This window comes from Exophiala bonariae (assembly GCF_035927105.1).
Source record: "Exophiala bonariae strain CCFEE 5792 chromosome Unknown scaffold_38, whole genome shotgun sequence".
NCBI classification, from domain to species: Eukaryota; Fungi; Ascomycota; class Eurotiomycetes; order Chaetothyriales; family Herpotrichiellaceae; genus Exophiala; species Exophiala bonariae.
The window spans coordinates 145,738-163,506 of NW_027042513.1; the positions used below are offsets into that span (position 1 = coordinate 145,738).

Genomic DNA, 17,769 nt, shown 5'->3' on the forward strand with positions numbered 1-17,769 from the left:
ACCCTACAAAGGTAATGATGTGACGATTCAAGCCCCACTTAAGTTGGTGACTTCACTTGATCTGATGTTCCTGATAGCAGACCGATAAGTGATAAAGTTGATTATGTACAGAGTATGTAAGAATCAACTTCGCTTATCTCTCAGTGGCTGCATGAGTGGTCAATATGAACTTCTCACTATTATTTCCCCAGACACGCTCGTGTCCAGACTGGTTAAAAGTTAAGACGGCTTCCACTCCCCCAGGAAAACAGCTGAGCCTCAATTGTACTAAAAACTACATTTTACAAAACCTCCGGCTTGTGCTAAATTCACTCCCGAATTGAGCTTCAACACAAGCTCGGCTTTTGTCGTTCCTCGGTAATGCTCTTGCAACGCTTTTCACAACCTTCCTTCCCTCTCGCTTCACAAGTCGAATCCTGGATCAATTCATTCCGCCTTTGAACCGACTGGCTACAGCATCCCCGAATATTCCCGATCACCATTCTGATACTCCTAGACATCCCTATTTAGAATGCCCGTGGAAATCCGGTTGGTTGCGGCGTGATGCCGTTGGTGTGTGGTCCAGTTGCAGGGCCTTGCGTCAACATCAGACGGCTTCCGATGATTGGAGTATTGTCATCATTTTGTTGTTGGCTCGCCTCTTTGGCCTTCCGCTCCTCATTGTCCTTCCGTAACTGATCAATCGTTGATGCCTGTTGGCTCATGAAGCTGATCATGAATGGCATCGTGAAATCATTCAAACCATGTCTCCATGAAACCTCCATGACGGTGTGTAACGGAATGAGATCGTAGCAAGCATACAAGATGCCCACGAAACATTCACGGCTGCCAATGTCAACGAACTAATGACCGTTAGCTTCTGTGTTTTCACAAATCTTCTGACCAAACTTACGTATCTGAGTAGCTCTTCCACGACTTCCGACTTGCCAGAAATTGCAGCTGTTTCAATGGCATCCCGGAACAATTTGTCTTGCTTAGAAAGGGTGATAGACTTCTCCCATCTCTTATTCTTACGGTAGATCTGCGCGGCAATCTGTCGGAAGAAGACCAAATCATGCTTTTCGAGACGCTGAGCAAGCTCAACCGCATCATAGTTGTCATAATTCTCCACGGAGTCCTTGAGAGTCTTGTGGTCCTCTTCTTCAATGAGAAGATCATGGATTGCGTTGTTTACAACGCGTTTGTTCTGACCTTGTACGTTGAGAAGGAATGGTTTGATGATAGGGATGTTGTCTGATTTCTCAAACATACGCACCACTCGGTTGACATCGACGCGAGCTGTCAGAGCCTGCAACAAATCTGTCAAAAGCAGTGGCTGCTCCTGCAAATAGTGGTTGAGAGCTCGGTAATAGATCTCCAGATTGGCCACTTTTACAATAATGTCCTTGAACGAATGATGCTCCCAAGCGTCGGCTGCTCTCTCCATCATGGCCAAAGCTGCATTGTCCCATTCGTCGTAGTGACAGTATAGGAAGATCAATTCTGGCCAAAGATGGGCTTCCTCCGTGGCACGAATCATCTTGGGAATGTTGATTCTGGACCAGAAAAGCTTGAGATGCTCCATTACTCGGTCTGGATGATATTTGGTAAGGGCAATTCCAAGCTCAGTGAACATGCCCATGTGGGCGCGCTCTAGGCCAAGGCCAGCCTCGAGTAAGGAGATGAGCTCTTCAAAGTATCCTTCTCGTTCATACTGCTTGACAAGATCTTGCAATTCCTCTGCGTGGACAATAAGATTGAGACCACAAATTTGAGCAAGACGAAATTCTTTCTTTGCAACACAGGCTGCGTTGACTTGCTTCCAAACCTTGACACTGTTAGCACGGCGGGCGCAGTCAACAGCGTTCTGATATTCTTCAAGATGCACAAGAGTCGTGGCCAATTTCGCCCAGTTGGAAATGCTGGTGAAGAAAATCTTCGCGGCTTGATGATAACCCTCCTCATATGCTTTGTCTCCCGAAGCTTCGACATCAGCGACGTTGGCGGAACGTAGGAAGTCTTCCAGTTCTGGAAGTTGATCAAGTCTTGCGTAGCTGAATGCAAGTGCAGTGTCAATGGCTGGCTCGCGCTGAGTTTTTCGGGCCATCTTCAAGAATTTGACAAGGTCTTCATCTTTGCCTGCATGGGTAGCGGTCTCAATCACTTCATTGAAGTTGCTTGGGTCCTGTGATTTGATATAAGAGTCGATAGCATCTGTTACTCTAAGACCATCAAGCTGAGCTTTGGCGACTTTGCTCCAGACCTCTGGCAGATCAACGTTCTCGGCATAGTCTTGGGCACGATCAATACTGACAATATGATCCACCAAAACATTTGCGGCTGACATGTGATCGTTCACCTTTTTGTAAATCTCAAGCGCTTCTTCGTACAATCCTTGTTGAATGCACATATTGGCAATCTCTTCGGTATTGTACTCTGAAAGACGTTGGATGTAGTCCATGAGACGAGACTTGTCAGCCTTAGCAGCAGTGAGCATAAGCAAGCTCTGGAGACTGCTATTGTCACTGAATGGAGATGGTTCGAGGATGATCTTCTCCAGCAACTCAATCAACTCGGCAGGAAGATCTGCATCAAGGAAAGCCTTGACAGCAACAGAGACCTTGTCTGGTTCATTGGATTCGGGAACAGCTGTAGCAATGACTTGGTCGACCAAAGATCTTCGATGCTCATTGTTCTGTCCGAGCACAAAACCCCAAATTTCAAGGTCGGCACGCTCCAAAAGGTAGCGAGCTTGGGCACGGAACATAGAGTTGTCATTGGTGATGTTGATCAGCTCCAGATCATTTTGACCCTTACGATAGGCGATATAGGCGAGATTGGGATCACGCTTCTCGCAGTATTTGCCGACCGTCAAAGTGTCGTAAAGGTCGTTCTCCTTCAGGAATTTCTCAGGATCTTGATTGCTATCAATGTAGATCTTGGCGAGGGCGTTGTAGACGGCTGGCTGTTGATTGCCACTTGACAATGTTGCCTCAAGGAACGGAAGTAGAATCTTGAGTCGATTCTGTGTTTCGACTTCTGACACGAGTTCATCGATCGGCACAGCAGATGGATCGACAGAGGCCAATAGATTCTTGATGACAGACTCCTCGCAATCAAGGGAGAGGAGCGCACCAACAACAGCTGGAGTACGTGCGGGATTGACCCGTTGAACATACACCTCGATTGACTTGTATTGCTGGTTCCGGTATAGGTAGTTGACCAAATCCTTCACGAAATTAAATCGATCACAAACGATGATGAGCGGAAGCTGCTCGGCCAACTTGGCCTCAATCAGGAAGTTCTTGACCTTCTCGGGGTTGAAGTGGTTGTTCTCACGGCAGATGCGCTCTACCTCTTGGAACTGTTGCATGGTGACTGCAGCTTCGAGATATTTGAAGACTACCTCAGCATCTTCACTCAGGTTGACGATACTTCCAAGATAATAGTAAAGGCCTTCCGCCGTGCGATGCTTTTCAAATAGTGCAATGAGTCGATTGGATCCCAGGAGGTCAGAGAATTTGGTAGCGATTTGGACAGCAGCAGCAAGATTCTGACGAATGTTGACTTTAAGCATTTCGTCCAGAGATTCAAGACTTTGCTCCACTGACATGCGACCGAAATATTGTTGTAACCATTCAGGGTTGAGTTTATCTGTCTGAACGATAATTCTCTTGATAGACGCTGTGTCGTCAGTATTCTCCAGGGCACGCTGGAGAAGGCCTGCTTGTTCACAAAGTCGAGCAACTCTTGGCTTGTCGTAATAAGAAAACATCTCATTTCCTAGGATCGCATCGGCAACTTGAGGGGCATTAAGCAGATTCATTTCCAATAAGCGAGTCTGGAGTTGTGCTTGCTCCGGGCGATTCTCCTTCAAGGCATCCAACAGAAACGCCGTTGCTTGTTGAACCATGTTCTGCGACATGAAGACATCAACCACTCTGTCAATGTCAACGAGAGGACCACCTTCATGGTTTGCAAGCTGAGTGGCAAATTCCGCACCCTTTTCGGGGTTGGATCGCACAATGTGTTGTAGCAAACTGGTGAAGTCTGGTTGGTAACCTGTCTGTTGGGCGTAAGGAAGGATCTCCTCAAAGCGTCCCGTCTCAGCCAATGCGGCCACAACTTTTGGTGATGCATTTGACTCTCTGTAGATTTTCAAGGCCATCTCCAGGTCATGCAGACGGACGATGTCTCCAAGTTCCTCAGAAGACTCCAATTTGCCTTCACTCATCCACTTATCCAGCAGGTTTTTTCGATTCTGGGCAAGAACAGGTTTGATGAGCTCCACACTTTCATACTTGTTTAGCTTTCCCTTGTCCAACAGTTTTCCGAAATACTGTAGGATGACGGACAGCTGACCGGCTTGCTGAGGCGCACTTTTGAAACGATTGATAGTTTCCGGGGTTCGCAAGAAGCCTCGTGGAGAATCTGCTGCAATTTGAGCTGCTTCCGCATATTGTCCTTGCGCAAATAGCGCCTCGAATTGTTGTTGGTACAAGTTGTCAGCACCTGGGAGACCTCCTCTTGAAGCAAGCTTGACAGCCAAGGCCGAGTTGGCAGGATTCTGTAGAAGGTATGGGATGACAGTGTTCTCATCAATGCTGACAGAGAGAACCTGTCCTTTTCGATTGATACCAACAAAGCCGGCAGATTCGGAATCTGCTGTGGTGACGAAGATGGTCTCGCTGGAGATGCGGTTCATGAACAGGCAAGTGGCGGTTTCCAGGTCGTAGAGGTGGATGAAGCCGTACTTGGTGATCAGATAGATGATACTATACTTCTTGGAGATCTGCATCGCGACAGGGAAATCGCTGGCTGCTTCCTCGGGGAAGTAGAGATCTACAGCCTTTTTGTTGAATCGTGGATTGTTCTCGTCGTGATCAATCTCAACGACATGTAGCTTGCCCTGACCTGCGGCGTTTCGAACTGCAAAAGTGAACAATTTGTAAGGAGTTGCCATGCCTTCTCCTTGATATGTGCCAAAGGCTGCAGCATGGCCTTCAATGTGCTGACTTATTCCCCTATTCCGGGAGTAGAGCTGCATGGTGCCTGCAACTCTTCCTTCCTTCTGAGAAATTCCGACAACGACAGCCCATTGTTCATCATCACTCACGCGGTAGTTGATGATCTGGCAACCGGAGAGATTGGCGTTACGCTCGAAGATCTTGACAGGGGCGGATTGTGTCGGATCGAAAACATCCCAGTGATAGACCGAAGTGTCAGTGACCAGGCCCAGGCTGCGCTCGCTGAACCATTTCCAGAAGACTACATCTTCATTCATCTGGGTGGACTTGAGTTTTGCTTTCGCCCCAAGGTCGAAAACCTGAATTGTCCTGCCTTGAGCTTTGAGCGCCAGGATTTCACGCGTCCAATGCATGATGGCACTATCGGCGCTGATTGCTCGCTTGATGACTTCATTGTTCTTCTTGAGGTTTATGATTATGACTTGTGGTTTGTCTTGTTCGTTAAGCTTTTGTCGGACGCAGACAAATGAATCGGACTCTAGTGTCTATGCAGGTTGTGAGCAAGGGTATCGAGAGTAGAAGTAGAAGAACATACACATGTGTTGAACGATATCGATTGTGGCTAGAAGTAGGACAGAGAGTTAGTGTGGCATTCGAGATGTTTGTGATATGTATCGAGGATCGGGGCGCAGGCAGATAGATTAAACATAAGGTGATTGTCGAATCTGGATCGAACGCGAGCTTACCGCAATATCAAGACCCGTCAACTAGATTATACGTTAGAAAAGCCTGGCTTCCAAAATCAACAACTTGATGGACGAACCTGAGTGATTTCAGTGAACTTGATGGGGAGCGCCATAATTGCGACCGGCGCGGCGGCCTCATGCACTTGGAAAGAAGCTGGGATTAGGGTAGGAAGAAATCAAGGCCTAAAGAGCGTGACCCGAACAAGGGAATGTATGAATTGAGAAAGACAGAAGTTGAGAAAGTGGTTGGATGAGGAGCGAGAACTGAAAGTCGAAGAAGTTGGGTGAATGGGTTGTTGATAGCGAGCTTGTAAGGGGACACTTTTGAACAGATTACTTTGGCAACTCTCCGTACTTTCCTCCCTACTAATTTGGGATGGGTCAATGCTGGCAGTCGCGGATGAGATGGGACGGCTTGCCTGCACCTGCACCTGCACCTGAACCGTGACTGCCACGCCAAGACCATGCTCCTGGGCTCAACTTTTTGACAGTTACGCACCTTAAAGTTGCCCTTTCGACAAACCAATTTCACGTGCTGACCGGACTAGTGACACGCTAACTATATTTGTACACAGTGTGCCTGCTAGATCACTGTAGCGCTATGCTAACGCTGCTCTCTTGTTCAAGTTCGTCATTGTAAATTCAAGGGCACGAATAGTTCTTCATCGAGGCTGTTTGCAGCTTGTCCTTGAACTTGTCAACGCTTCAAAGTCATCCTCCCACATTCCTCAAGTAATGATACCACGCCTGAGCAATACTCGAGTCTTATCAAGTACTCCAGCTCTATCTGTATCTCGATACCACTTGCACTCTCCTTGGTCACCTCTCCGTCGATCCTACTCATCACCGCCTTCCTCAAACAAGACTACTGCGATCCCCCCACCAGGTGGTCGAGGAGAACGTCTTCGTTTCTGGCCCTTTTTCTTCCTATTTCTTCTCAGCAGTGGCTCATACACCCTCATCGTAAGACAACGCACCAGCAACGCGAACACAGTAAACCCTGAAAATCGCAGAAAGGCACATACTGAGCGATAACAAAGTCAAAAGACAACATGGCCACTGCCGATCCTGTAGCACAACCTGAGCTGCCTCTTGCTTCGGCAGGTAACATCTCACCGGAATTTGATCCCGAGAAAGTCACAGTTGTATACATCCTTGGTGGCCCTGGTTCTGGAAAGGGCACTCAATCAGCCAACCTTGTACGAGACTACGGCTTCGTGCATCTCTCGGCAGGCGATTTACTGCGAGAGGAGCAAAATACCGAGGGCAGCGAGTATGGAGATTTGATTAAAAACTATATCAAAGACGGCCTAATTGTGCCTATGGAGATCACGGTCAAATTGCTGGAAAATGCCATTCGTGCCAGTCTGGACAAGGCCGGTAGCGACTCAGGCAAATTTTTGATTGATGGGTTCCCACGAAAATTGGACCAGGCTATCTTCTTCGAGGAATCTGTCTGTCCTTCTAAGTGCACCCTCTTCCTTGACTGTCCGGAAGATGTCATGAGGGAGCGGTTACTGAACAGAGGCAAGACCAGTGGCAGAATTGATGACAACGAGGAAAGCATAGTCAAACGCTTTCGAACTTTTCTGGAAACCAGTATGCCAGTGGTGGACCTGTTTGACAAAGAAGGACGAGTCATCAATGTCTCGGCCACGGGTTCAGTTGGCGACGTATACGAGAACGTGGTCAAGGGTTTGGCAAGCAAAGGGCTCTCTCCAAGCTAGGGGTTCATATCACGATGTGATCCTAAGACATCCTCAGTCCTGTGGCACGGGGCAGCATTATTCGAATAATCTCAAGAAGTCCTGTGGAAATACCTGGGAAGTTGTAGATTCAATCACACTTCTATTTCTCCATTATTACCATGCACTCAATCACTCTCGCTTTCGCTCTCACTATCATCCTCTCCATTCGATTGATCAAACCCCTCAAAATCGTCGTCGACTTCATCGTCCCCAGTTTTTGTTGCAGGCAACATAACAAAGGCCTTGAGACACGTGACTCGACTTCCCGTTTCATAAGAGCCCACCAATGTGCCGACTTGCGGCGCTGGCTGGCCTGCCTCAATTGTAGCCTCCAGGTCCTGAGACATGAGCGAGAAGACCCGAATGGTCCCATCACTACTCGCTGTGACGACAATCAAGCCACTGCCTCGAGACGATGGAGAAGAATCGGTCTGGGAGGCAGCTGTAAGTGCCTCGAAGTCTTTGATCCGGCCGGAAATCCCTCCTGCCTTGCCGCCGAGTTCTCCTTGGAGAATCGCATCAGGTATTGTCGTTGCTGGCGCAGAGACTTTACCATTTGTGGACGGAGAAGCTTCTGGAACAGCGAGCTTGTCGGTATTGTAGAATGAAATCCTGCCATCTTCCGTTGACACTGCAAGGATCGTGGTCATTGGCTGGTCCTTAGAGCCGTTGGGTATAGACAGGTATGAGATCTGGTGTAACTTCGTGAGTGGCTGAGGTAGAATCTTGCATCTTGGTTTGGAATCCTCGCCAAACACGACGACACCACGCTCGAAGGCCACAGCAAATTCGGTTCCGTCTGGACTCCATCTTATCCGGCGTCCTTCACCACTGCTGTATTTCCCCTCTTTCACGCTTTGCAGAATCTCTCGGCTGAAGTTGAGAACGCCAGCCTTCTTTCCTGTTACCAGATTCCACAGTCTCATACATCGCTCACCTCGTCCGACACTGACCATGAGCTTCAGACTAGGATGCACGGCGAAGTCATTGACTCCGGCTGGTGTTGCACCTGGCGGTGCCGTGTCGCCGCTCGGTTGACCTTGGACTTTAGGGTGCGGTGCCTTAACGGTCGAAACAACAGTGAGGTCTCTCAGCCTCGTGACCGCAATCGTGTTGTCTTCGGACGCTGAGAGTAATTTCGATCTTGTGGGGAAATGTAATGCACTAATGTTGGAAGAATGATGCAAGAGGGTGCCCAGTTCCCGGTTCAGAGGATTCTCTGATATTGCCTTGCTGCCCACCGATGGCATTGCTGGAAACTTGCCATCTTCAACGACTGGAGAGGCTGATAGACTGAAAACGTTGATCTTCTCGTCTGATCCACCAGTTGCCAGATACACCCCTTGAGTGTCGTCTGATCCTGACTCTGGGAGTGGTGATAATGCTAGGCATCGAATTGCGGATGCGTGTGCATTGAAAAGAAACGAATCTGCAAATTTGACAGACGGAGTTGCATGTGACAAATCTGATATGGTTGCCGTGATACCGTGTAAGACTCGCTCATATGAGCCTGTGATAATTTGAACAACGGGTTCTACGGTCTTGACATCGATATGGCCGTTGGTCTTGACGATTTTGGAGACTGTACTATTATCCCTAGAATTGCTGCTGGTGGTAGACTTGCTGGTCGGGTTAACTTCTCGCTTCCTCTTAGCCATGGTAGAACGCTGTTGGTGGAAAATTTATTGATGCAGATTGCTCCGCAACAACGACAAGGGCTTTTTGGTCTGGCACCGGGCCTGGCCGATTGACGTGATTCGATATAGCAATATAGCGATATCAACGAGTTGAGAATAATTCAGGGGCTGTTAAAAATTATGATATAAACATTCACCTTACATCAGGGTGTGGAAATTTTGAGTTACTAGATTGATATGAAAAAAAAAAGTTACAGCACGGGACTTGGGTGATAGCGTCAGTTGGCTAATCACCGAAAGTGGTCGTCGACTGGCTGAGGGTGAATTGAATGGGTACGTTGGGTCCCTTGGGCGCTGGGGCCGGCTAGGAAAAGACAGTCTGGTTCAAGTCATGATGGGCGGTGATGGGGAGGAGGGAATAACACCTCGGGCTCGTTACGGTTGGCACCCCCTGCCTAAAAGGACACCATGAGCCTATGACATTGACATGGCCATGAGCAGGACTCCAAAGGGGAACCCAGGACCAAAGGCAACACCACTTTTTGCATGAGTTTTCAGCTTTCGGGCGGGTGCTAACCAACAGTTCCCCCATATCTCCTCCCCAAGTCATTCCTACTCAACCCCCCGCCTGCACTTCTGCACCACCTCCAATTCTTGCCAGAAACACCTAAATCTGTCACCAGCGTCCGCCAGGTCTACCAACTTGAACAGTCTCAAATCAACAACAACGCGCCCAGATAATCCATTCTGATCGAGCGGTTCATCTCTGGCGGCCATAATCTTGCTGCCATAGGATCCTCAGCAATTGTTTCGATGGAACCACGCCAATTTCGATAAATGAAATGCACGTCGAGCAGCTGCGGAACAAGAAGGCTGAAGCACAGTCAGTAATCCACCTGCAATATTGCTTTTTCGCTTCCCAAACGTGCTCTGGTCCTTGCTTCAGTCCACTGATCAATTTTGGTGAATTTTAGAAATCGTTTGCTATCGAGAAAGCGCAAATTGTCCGAACTCTTCTCCATCACCGCGTATCAATTAACCCTCGACGAGCCACACTACAAACAGCAACTACAGGCTTTCCATGATGCAAATGATCTGGAACGGTATGTTTCCCATGTCGCTACCCTGCTATGATCTTCCAACTACTGTCAAATGATTCCTGGCCCTATTTTGACCACTCTACTCACTGTTGTTCAGAGGTCGATCGTTCGACGAGTCGACTCTTCCATCTCGATTGCCCATAGTAGTTCAGACACGCCGAACCAAACCCTCACAACCGACCTCCACGATACTGCGGCCTGATGAAAACCTCACACAACCATTGAAGACTATAAAACCCGACGCGTCGCCATCTCCTCTTCCGACTTCTTCAACCAAACCACTTTCTCCCAACCACGAACGTCCGCCGCAGGCTACTAGTGATGAAGAACGTGATAGAAACCGCCTATTTGAGCTTGAAAACTCAAATGACAAACCAGATGTCAAGAAAGTGATTCCCACGGGCTCAGTTGCGCTTGATGTTGAGCCAGGTTCTACTCCGAAGGAATCAACTCCAAGTCTCCCTCCAGGTCCCCAAGCCAATTTGGCGAAGCAAGCCACGGCAAATGAGAGCCCAGGAGGCATTGTGGGTGGGGCTTTATCTCCTCAGAGGAATGCCTTGGTGGGAATAGACGCCGTCGCCTTAAGTCTTAATGGAAGTGAGAATGTATCGGCACCAGCAGCGTCCGCCCTAGATACCCATTCATCACCAGCTTCAACAAACGGGATAGACTCTTCGAACACTCCCGCCCCGACTGCTGGCTCGCCAGGCACAAGTCCCGGTGTGGATGTATCGCGGGTTCCGCAAGACTCTGTCGAATTGACAAAACCATCAACCGAACCCCATACTGATTCAATACCCAACGATGAACCCGCGAAGTTGAACCTGGATCAAGTAAGTCGACGTTCAGAGCAGTCTGAAGATGTTGAAGTGGCTGGAGCCCAAACTTCCGACTCAAGCACGGTTCCGTCACTACATCTCGCCCAGCATCCTCAAATGTCGACCTTATCAACCTCTACCAAACCAGACATGCGCATCGACACACAGACAGGCATAGATTCATACTTTAAAACAGCCTCAAGTACCGGCATGGTTGAGAGCCCGGCACCAATCTCCACCGCTGCCACTCCAAAACGACCCGTGGCAACAGCACCCTCTGCACAAGAACTTCCAAAGCGAGCGACAAGAATTTCATCTGGCGTGCTTCAGAAGAAATCAGTTTCCGAGATACTGGGAGAGGTACCTAAGCCGACGACACCACAAGCAGAGTCCCCAGCATCCCCGTCCACATCTTTTCCAGGGCAAGTACTAGATCGTGATCGCCGAGAGAGGGAAAGAAGTCGACTTTCAACTGTCGTCTTCGCGAAACCACAAAAGCCACTAACTAGCGAGCCCAACTTCGAATTAGCCAGAGTGGAAGACGGTCTTGATCAGACAGCAAATCCGGGAGAGAGGGACTATCTTTACACACTTTTCGAAAACAAGGCACATTCGATGTCTCGGCAAACCTCAATGTCCTATTTAATTCAGAACGCCCACAAGACATTATCCACTTCCGATCATCTGATTGAGTACGAATTATCGGCAGAATGCAGGATTTTGAAGCGACTCTATCAACTACAAGAGAAGCAACGTTGGGCGCTGCGGCAATATAAGCGAGCCGATGAAGCTGTGAGGCCGACATCGCATTGGGATTTTCTGCTCGATCACGTAAAATGGCTCAGGACAGATTTTCGAGAAGAACGAAAATGGAAAATGGCAGCAGCTAAGGATCTGGCCGAATGCTGCGCGGAGTGGAAAGCCAGCTCCAAAGAAGAACAGAAGCGTCTACAGGTGAGAACAAAACCACCGAAATTCCTGCCAATTCAACCGGAAGAACAGGATGTCGCCATGGAAGATGGTGCAGGTCAGACTATTTCATCCCAACCAACCCCTGATTTAATGCCTTCGAATGAAGACGACTCCATGAGCGATGATATTGCCGATCCTCGAGAGCCATACTCCTCAACCTTTCCTGCGGCAATATTCTCCCTGGGTCCTTCCGAATTCGCCTTTGCTGTTGACAAGACACCGGCATTTGACAGGCTCTTGAGTGAGCTACCTCTGTACGAGCCTACACCTGTCGAGCCTGACCTGTCCAAGTCAAATCTTGCGGAACGACTGGACTCCAAATGGAGAACAGATATTGTTCCAGTGTCGCGGTGGGCAACGGAAAAATTACCAGTCAGAGATTACAAGCCTTTAAAGAAACGAAGTCGGTACGAATACCAGCTCGAGCCTTCAACAAAGAAAAAGTCCTCAATCTTACCTCCAGAAGAGAATAACGTCGCATTATTCATGCCTGAGAATAAGACCATTAGGGACAGAATACATCCTGGGCATTCTTTCCGACCTCCCTCAGAGCACCCAATGCCAAGCCAGGCATTTTTTGAGACAAGATCGTCGTCACAATGGACCCATACTGAGGATGATGAGCTCAAGAAGCTGGTCAAAGACTATTCATACAACTGGTCGCTCATTTCCAGTTGTCTACACCCTCGAACCTCTTACACCTCAGGCGCCGATCGTAGAACGCCATGGGAATGCTTTGAGAGATGGATTGGACTCGAAGGATTACCAGCGGACATGTCCAAAACTGCCTATTTCAAGACCTATTCAGGAAGAATCGAAGCCGCTGGAAGACACGTTGCTGCGCAAATCGAGGAGGCGCAACGCAGAGCTGGTGCGAATGTTCAAATCTCAAACCGGAAACGAACCACACAGCCAGTACGCGTTGAGCGTAAGAGAACTCAGCGTCACTTGGCCATGTTGGATGCCATGCGGAAGCTCGCCAAGAAACGCGAAACAGCCATTCAGAAGCAACAACATCAAGCCGACTTGGCTGCAATGCGCAAAGTCAACGATGCAAATGTGCCTAAGCCTTCGTACAAGACCCCTGCTGAATTCTCCCAGCTTAAACAAGAGCGTGAACAGAAGATGGCTGAACGACAAGAGATCTACCGACAACAACTCATCGCCCATCAGCGGGCTACCGCGCAGCAACAACGTGGACAAAATGCTCAACCGAACGGTATGCCGAATGCTATGCCTCAAGCTGCCATGGGCATGCGTGGTGGTGGCCCACCTTCCGCTGGAGGCATGCCAGGGATGCCAAATGGAAATTTGCAGGTTCCCAACGGACAACCACGCCCTCATCCGGGCATTATGGCGATGCAAAACAACATGCAAATGCCACCAGGCATGATGGGGCCAAAGGGTATGACACCTCAGATGCAGGCTCAAATGCAAGCTGCTCAGATGCAAGCCCGTGGGCAAGCAACATCGCCACAACAAATGCGTATATTGCAAGAAGCACAGAGGGTTCAGCAGGAACAGCTGATGAGGCAGGCACAGCAGGCTCAAAATGGTGCCCATTCCTCGCCGAACAACCCACATGCTACCCTTGCCAATGGGAAGGGAATGAACAACCCCGCCTACATGGTAGCAATGGGCGGTGCAAATGGCGTCCCGTCACCATCCGGTCATATGAATGGAAATTCTGCCTCGCCGCGGCCTCCTTCCTCTGGTCAAGCATTGTCTAGTGGGCACATTCCTGTGCTGACCCAGGTTGCGAACAAGATTCGTGAACACCATCCAAATCTCCCAGAAGAGGATATTCAACGCCTTGCTTCTCAGCAGATTTCTTCTTATCAACAACAAGCCACCGCTGCCGCCGCAGGTCAAACCATCAAACGCCCGCCGCATAACCAGGCCGCTTTGAACGCCGCTATTGGGGCAGTCAACGCTGGGAACCATGCTTCTAATGCTGCCGCAGCCGCGGCCGCTGCTGCGCAGTATGGCCATCCTGGCATGATGACCAATGAGCAAGTCCAGCAATATAATCAACGTATGAGGATGCAGCAGGCCCAACAAAACGCAGCTAGAGGCATGCAAGGACAGATTCAAGGGCAGATGCAACCTGGAATGATGGGTGGAATGACTAATGGGATGTCGAATTCACCAGTAATGAACTTGGCTCGGCCTGTGAGCCAACATACCAATCAGGGCCAGATGAGTCGAAGTGCGACACCCAGGGACCAAAGGTCTGGGAGCCAAAGCAATCCCAATGGGAATGTGAACGGGAATGGAGCAGCCCCACAAAGTAGTCCTCGACCAGCACAGCCAACGATGCAGGCATGAATCAACGCTGCGTATTCGGCCTGCTGTGGGCGAAGTCGCAGACGGTGTTGAAAGCAAGGCAGCAAGCTGCTCTGATTATGGGTGGGCGGGCCCCTTTTGCATTTGAGTTATCCACCCAAGTTCGTTTCCCCACAAATACAAGCAGTTGCGGAAGGTGACCGCACCAATTTAACAAAGCTCAATTGATAACTTAAAAAGTCATATGTTCATTTCAGCGAACGTCGTGGTGTTATTAACATAAATGATACTCAGATTGGTCTCGGTGCAATTTGCTTGGTCTTCCTATGGTCATGCACTCATGCAAAATCTATCTCGAGTTTCCTCTTCCGGCTTGCCACATCGTCGGAAGAATCGTGAATACGTCCAATTCAAGAATGAGAAGTGACTCAGCGGACATTTTACTTTCTTCTTTCTCTCTGTCTCTCCCCCATTGACTTCTTTTCCGCGTGCTTTTCGTATCAGACATACACATTGTGAGCCCCTCCATGAAACGCTCTCCTAAAACCGGTACCAGGCACCGTCGGCTAGCGTGAGAAGAAACACGGTCTCTTGCCGGCGAAAAACCCGCGGCATGCACCGCCAAACAATCGCCGGTACAACACATGAAAAGAACTAGTCACCACCACCGACAGCATCAACCTCACGTGCGCCGTGGTGGTGATGCTCGCGCGGCTCGCGAGGCTCACGGGGCTCACGGTGCTGACCGCCACGGCCGCCACCGCCCCGACCACGACGCTGCTGTCTATCACCTCCGTGCTGACGACCTCCACCCTCGCCACCATCGTTGCCAAAGCCGTTCATTCCAACCTCGTTACCACCTCCGGGACCTTCGCGGGCGAATCGCTCGCGCTCCGTCTTGACGGCCTGTAGCACTGACTCGAGACTGCGGCGCCACACGTTCAGTCGGCCCTGGATCTCTGCCCACTGCTTCTCGCCGAACACGCGGTAAGTTGCGCGCTGCACCAGGAACTCCTGCTTCAGCTGCGACAGCTTGCCCTCGACCAGACCTGCGCGGATCGTGTCGATCACCCACATCTCTACGTCTTCTGAGGAGATTTGCAGTGCCGAGGCGATGGTGGAGTATGACACTGAGCGAGTCGTTGAGGAGGCGGCAATGGTGGCGAGTGTGAGGAGTCGTATCTTAGTGCTGAGGACTTCGGCACTCGAGTCGTCAATGCCTAGGCTGGAGAGCTCGTTGGTCTCGAGGAAGTCGACGTATGAAGCGTAGTCGTCGGATGAGAAGATCTCGAGCAAATCGAATAGATTGCTGTCGGACTTGCGAATCGCTTGAATGGCATCGGAGGCTGTCAGGGGTGTGAAGTCGGTAATGGTGGGGTTCGTAAGAGCGGTGCGTAAAGTACGTTTGGCCAGTTCAATCGACTCGCTCTCGCCCACTGATTCGGTCGGGATGGTCTCCAGGGCCTTGAGCAGATAGTTATACGAGAGGCTTTCATTGCCCGTTGTGCTGGCCACATCGGCGACCGCAAGATAAAGTGTTCTTGCATCTTCCTCGTCTAACTGCCATGCGGATAGCCAGTTGGGGATGTTGGTCTCAAGTTGTGGAATAAGGGCATCGAAAGCTTGAGGCGATGAAACGGTTTTGAGAACTTTCAGGATTGCAAGGAAAACATGGTACCGTGCATCGCTGTTCAGAGGGAGGACGTTAAACACGGTGGTTAAGGCTTGGATTGCGAGTGAATTTCCATGAGTCGGAGATGATGTGACTGGTTGATCGGACAAGTATTGACATATCCGTGCAAAGACTTGGTCTCGAATTGACGATTGTGATGACAGGCTGATCAATAAATTGTATGCTGCCGAGAATTCTGTACCTAGTGTTAGCGATGGGACTCAAATGCGTAACTTGAACATAGTGTCGGTACCTCTTTCTGGGGCCGAGTTGAGGACAGCAGCCTTTGTGACAATCTTTTTCAACACTTCATCCTTTTGTTTTGATACCGAGGCATCGTCTGATGGCTCCTGTGACTGTTCTGCTTCTCTGATAGCGCCCAAAAGTTGTTCAATCTCCGCTTGAACGCCTGCGCCTTCTTCAGTTTTGGCTAGGGTGTCGATGTATTGCGCAAGTTCTTCGGCAAGTTCTGAGAAAGTGCCCTCAATCAGCAGGGTATTAGACGGGCCTGGCATATCGACGGTAGAGGTTGGAATGGCGTTTGAGAGGTTTGGGTTGCAAGCCTTGTCGTCGCTGTTCAATCCATGAAGCGGGCGATGTGGGAAGCGAAACTTTGGCTTGGATGAAATCTTGGCACAGTCGAGGACAGCGATTAGATTAGATCGCAGTGGCAGTACGGGGCAGTATAGCACATCTCGATCAAGTGCTTCACCGCATCGTATGTTGCCACAAATACTAGGTACCTTGAGGCTCCATGAATACTCCAGGAATGAAGGTGGCAACTGTGAGTTTGAAGTTACACATATGAGTCTTGAATTCTGGAGCATCTGTCATCATCGTCTCTCCAGTTTGTACCATTATGTAGCTAGCTATCCGCCAGGCTATCAGAACACATCATTTGCAACTTTGACTGTAGTAACATCGGGGATTGGCACCGCCGTGTTGTCCTTGGCCGATACCTCATCTTCAATAAAAACTCCCAGTCCTGCGAATGCCCGGTTCAGACACTCGTTGACGTATTCCCATTCACTATAGCCCGAAGCGTCCTTGATATCGTTCGGCTTTCCATGTTTTAGGCGAGTGACGTAACTCTCCTTGACCTGATAATAACCCTGCGTTCGTGGCATGCCCATGAATGCATCGTACGGCGCGCGCATTTTGGGTTTGATGATCTTTTTGAGGCCTTTGATAAGACCACTCGGATCAGCAGCGTCGGTGTCTTTCCGCTTAGTAACTTTCGCTGTCGTCTCTGCAGTAGTAGAGTCCGTGGTATCTGGTTTGATGCCATTTGCCTGGGCATATTCCTTGAGTTTACGATTTGTCGCCGCAACATCTGTGCGGAAGACAAGGTTCATTATCAACTCTTCTCGGAGCTCGAGGAAGTCGTCAAAATCGCGCTTGCTCTCAAACTCCACTTCTTGCCGTTCGAGTCTGAATATCAAAATCAGCCGGACACTGTATAAAGGTCAGGTTTGGACTTACACCCTGTTGACTTTCTTGCGAATTTCGACTTCCCGTTCAATCTTGAGATCTTCGAAAGTCTGCGTCCGCCATTCACGCTTCCACAAGTTTACGTGGCATCCTCCGACTGGACATTCAGCCTTGCCGCTGGAGAAATTGCGGTCGACACAACCTTCACATATCCTGTGGTAGCACTTGGTATTGATCTTGAAACGTAGTCCAGGGTGTGTACGAGGGTCACTGCCACATACTGGACATTTGTTGGGTGCTAGTCATCCATATCAACATACGGCTCAATCAAGTGGTTTTCATGGGGAATCATTCCAAACATACCAAGGGTATCATCTTCATCCATGATGCTGAATGCTTGCCAAGGTGTTGAT

The 17,769-nt window shown here is 49.5% G+C and overlaps 6 protein-coding genes across 6 annotated transcripts; 2 read left to right on the plus strand and 4 right to left on the minus strand.

Annotated features, from left to right (window-relative positions):
• Positions 1-506: 506 nt before the first annotated feature.
• On the minus strand, positions 507-5,805 carry LTR84_009387 (uncharacterized protein; the record flags this gene model as incomplete). The annotated part of the gene is made up of 5 exons (XM_064852927.1): positions 507-842; positions 893-5,491; positions 5,542-5,568; positions 5,693-5,713; positions 5,770-5,805. 5 exons carry the CDS (start codon positions 5,803-5,805, stop codon positions 507-509), a joined length of 5,019 nt encoding a protein of 1,672 aa, XP_064700913.1.
• Positions 5,806-6,744: 939 nt separating this feature from the next.
• Positions 6,745-7,419, plus strand: LTR84_009388 (uncharacterized protein; the record flags this gene model as incomplete). The annotated part of the gene is made up of 1 exon (XM_064852928.1): positions 6,745-7,419. One exon carries the CDS (start codon positions 6,745-6,747, stop codon positions 7,417-7,419), a length of 675 nt encoding a protein of 224 aa, XP_064700914.1.
• A 146-nt stretch (positions 7,420-7,565) lies between these two features.
• Positions 7,566-9,098, minus strand: LTR84_009389 (uncharacterized protein; the record flags this gene model as incomplete). The annotated part of the gene is made up of 1 exon (XM_064852929.1): positions 7,566-9,098. One exon carries the CDS (start codon positions 9,096-9,098, stop codon positions 7,566-7,568), a length of 1,533 nt encoding a protein of 510 aa, XP_064700915.1.
• An 821-nt stretch (positions 9,099-9,919) lies between these two features.
• LTR84_009390 (uncharacterized protein) lies at positions 9,920-14,295 on the plus strand (the record flags this gene model as incomplete). The annotated part of the gene is made up of 3 exons (XM_064852930.1): positions 9,920-9,960; positions 10,052-10,180; positions 10,275-14,295. The coding sequence occupies 3 exons, from the start codon at positions 9,920-9,922 to the stop codon at positions 14,293-14,295; spliced, it is 4,191 nt and encodes a 1,396-aa protein (XP_064700916.1).
• Positions 14,296-14,907: 612 nt separating this feature from the next.
• Positions 14,908-16,440, minus strand: LTR84_009391 (uncharacterized protein; the record flags this gene model as incomplete). Its single annotated transcript, XM_064852931.1, has 2 exons — positions 14,908-16,121; positions 16,179-16,440. The coding sequence occupies 2 exons, from the start codon at positions 16,438-16,440 to the stop codon at positions 14,908-14,910; spliced, it is 1,476 nt and encodes a 491-aa protein (XP_064700917.1).
• A 369-nt stretch (positions 16,441-16,809) lies between these two features.
• On the minus strand, positions 16,810-17,741 carry LTR84_009392 (uncharacterized protein; the record flags this gene model as incomplete). The annotated part of the gene is made up of 3 exons (XM_064852932.1): positions 16,810-17,356; positions 17,408-17,654; positions 17,720-17,741. The coding sequence occupies 3 exons, from the start codon at positions 17,739-17,741 to the stop codon at positions 16,810-16,812; spliced, it is 816 nt and encodes a 271-aa protein (XP_064700918.1).
• Between the last annotated feature and the right edge of the window lie 28 nt (positions 17,742-17,769).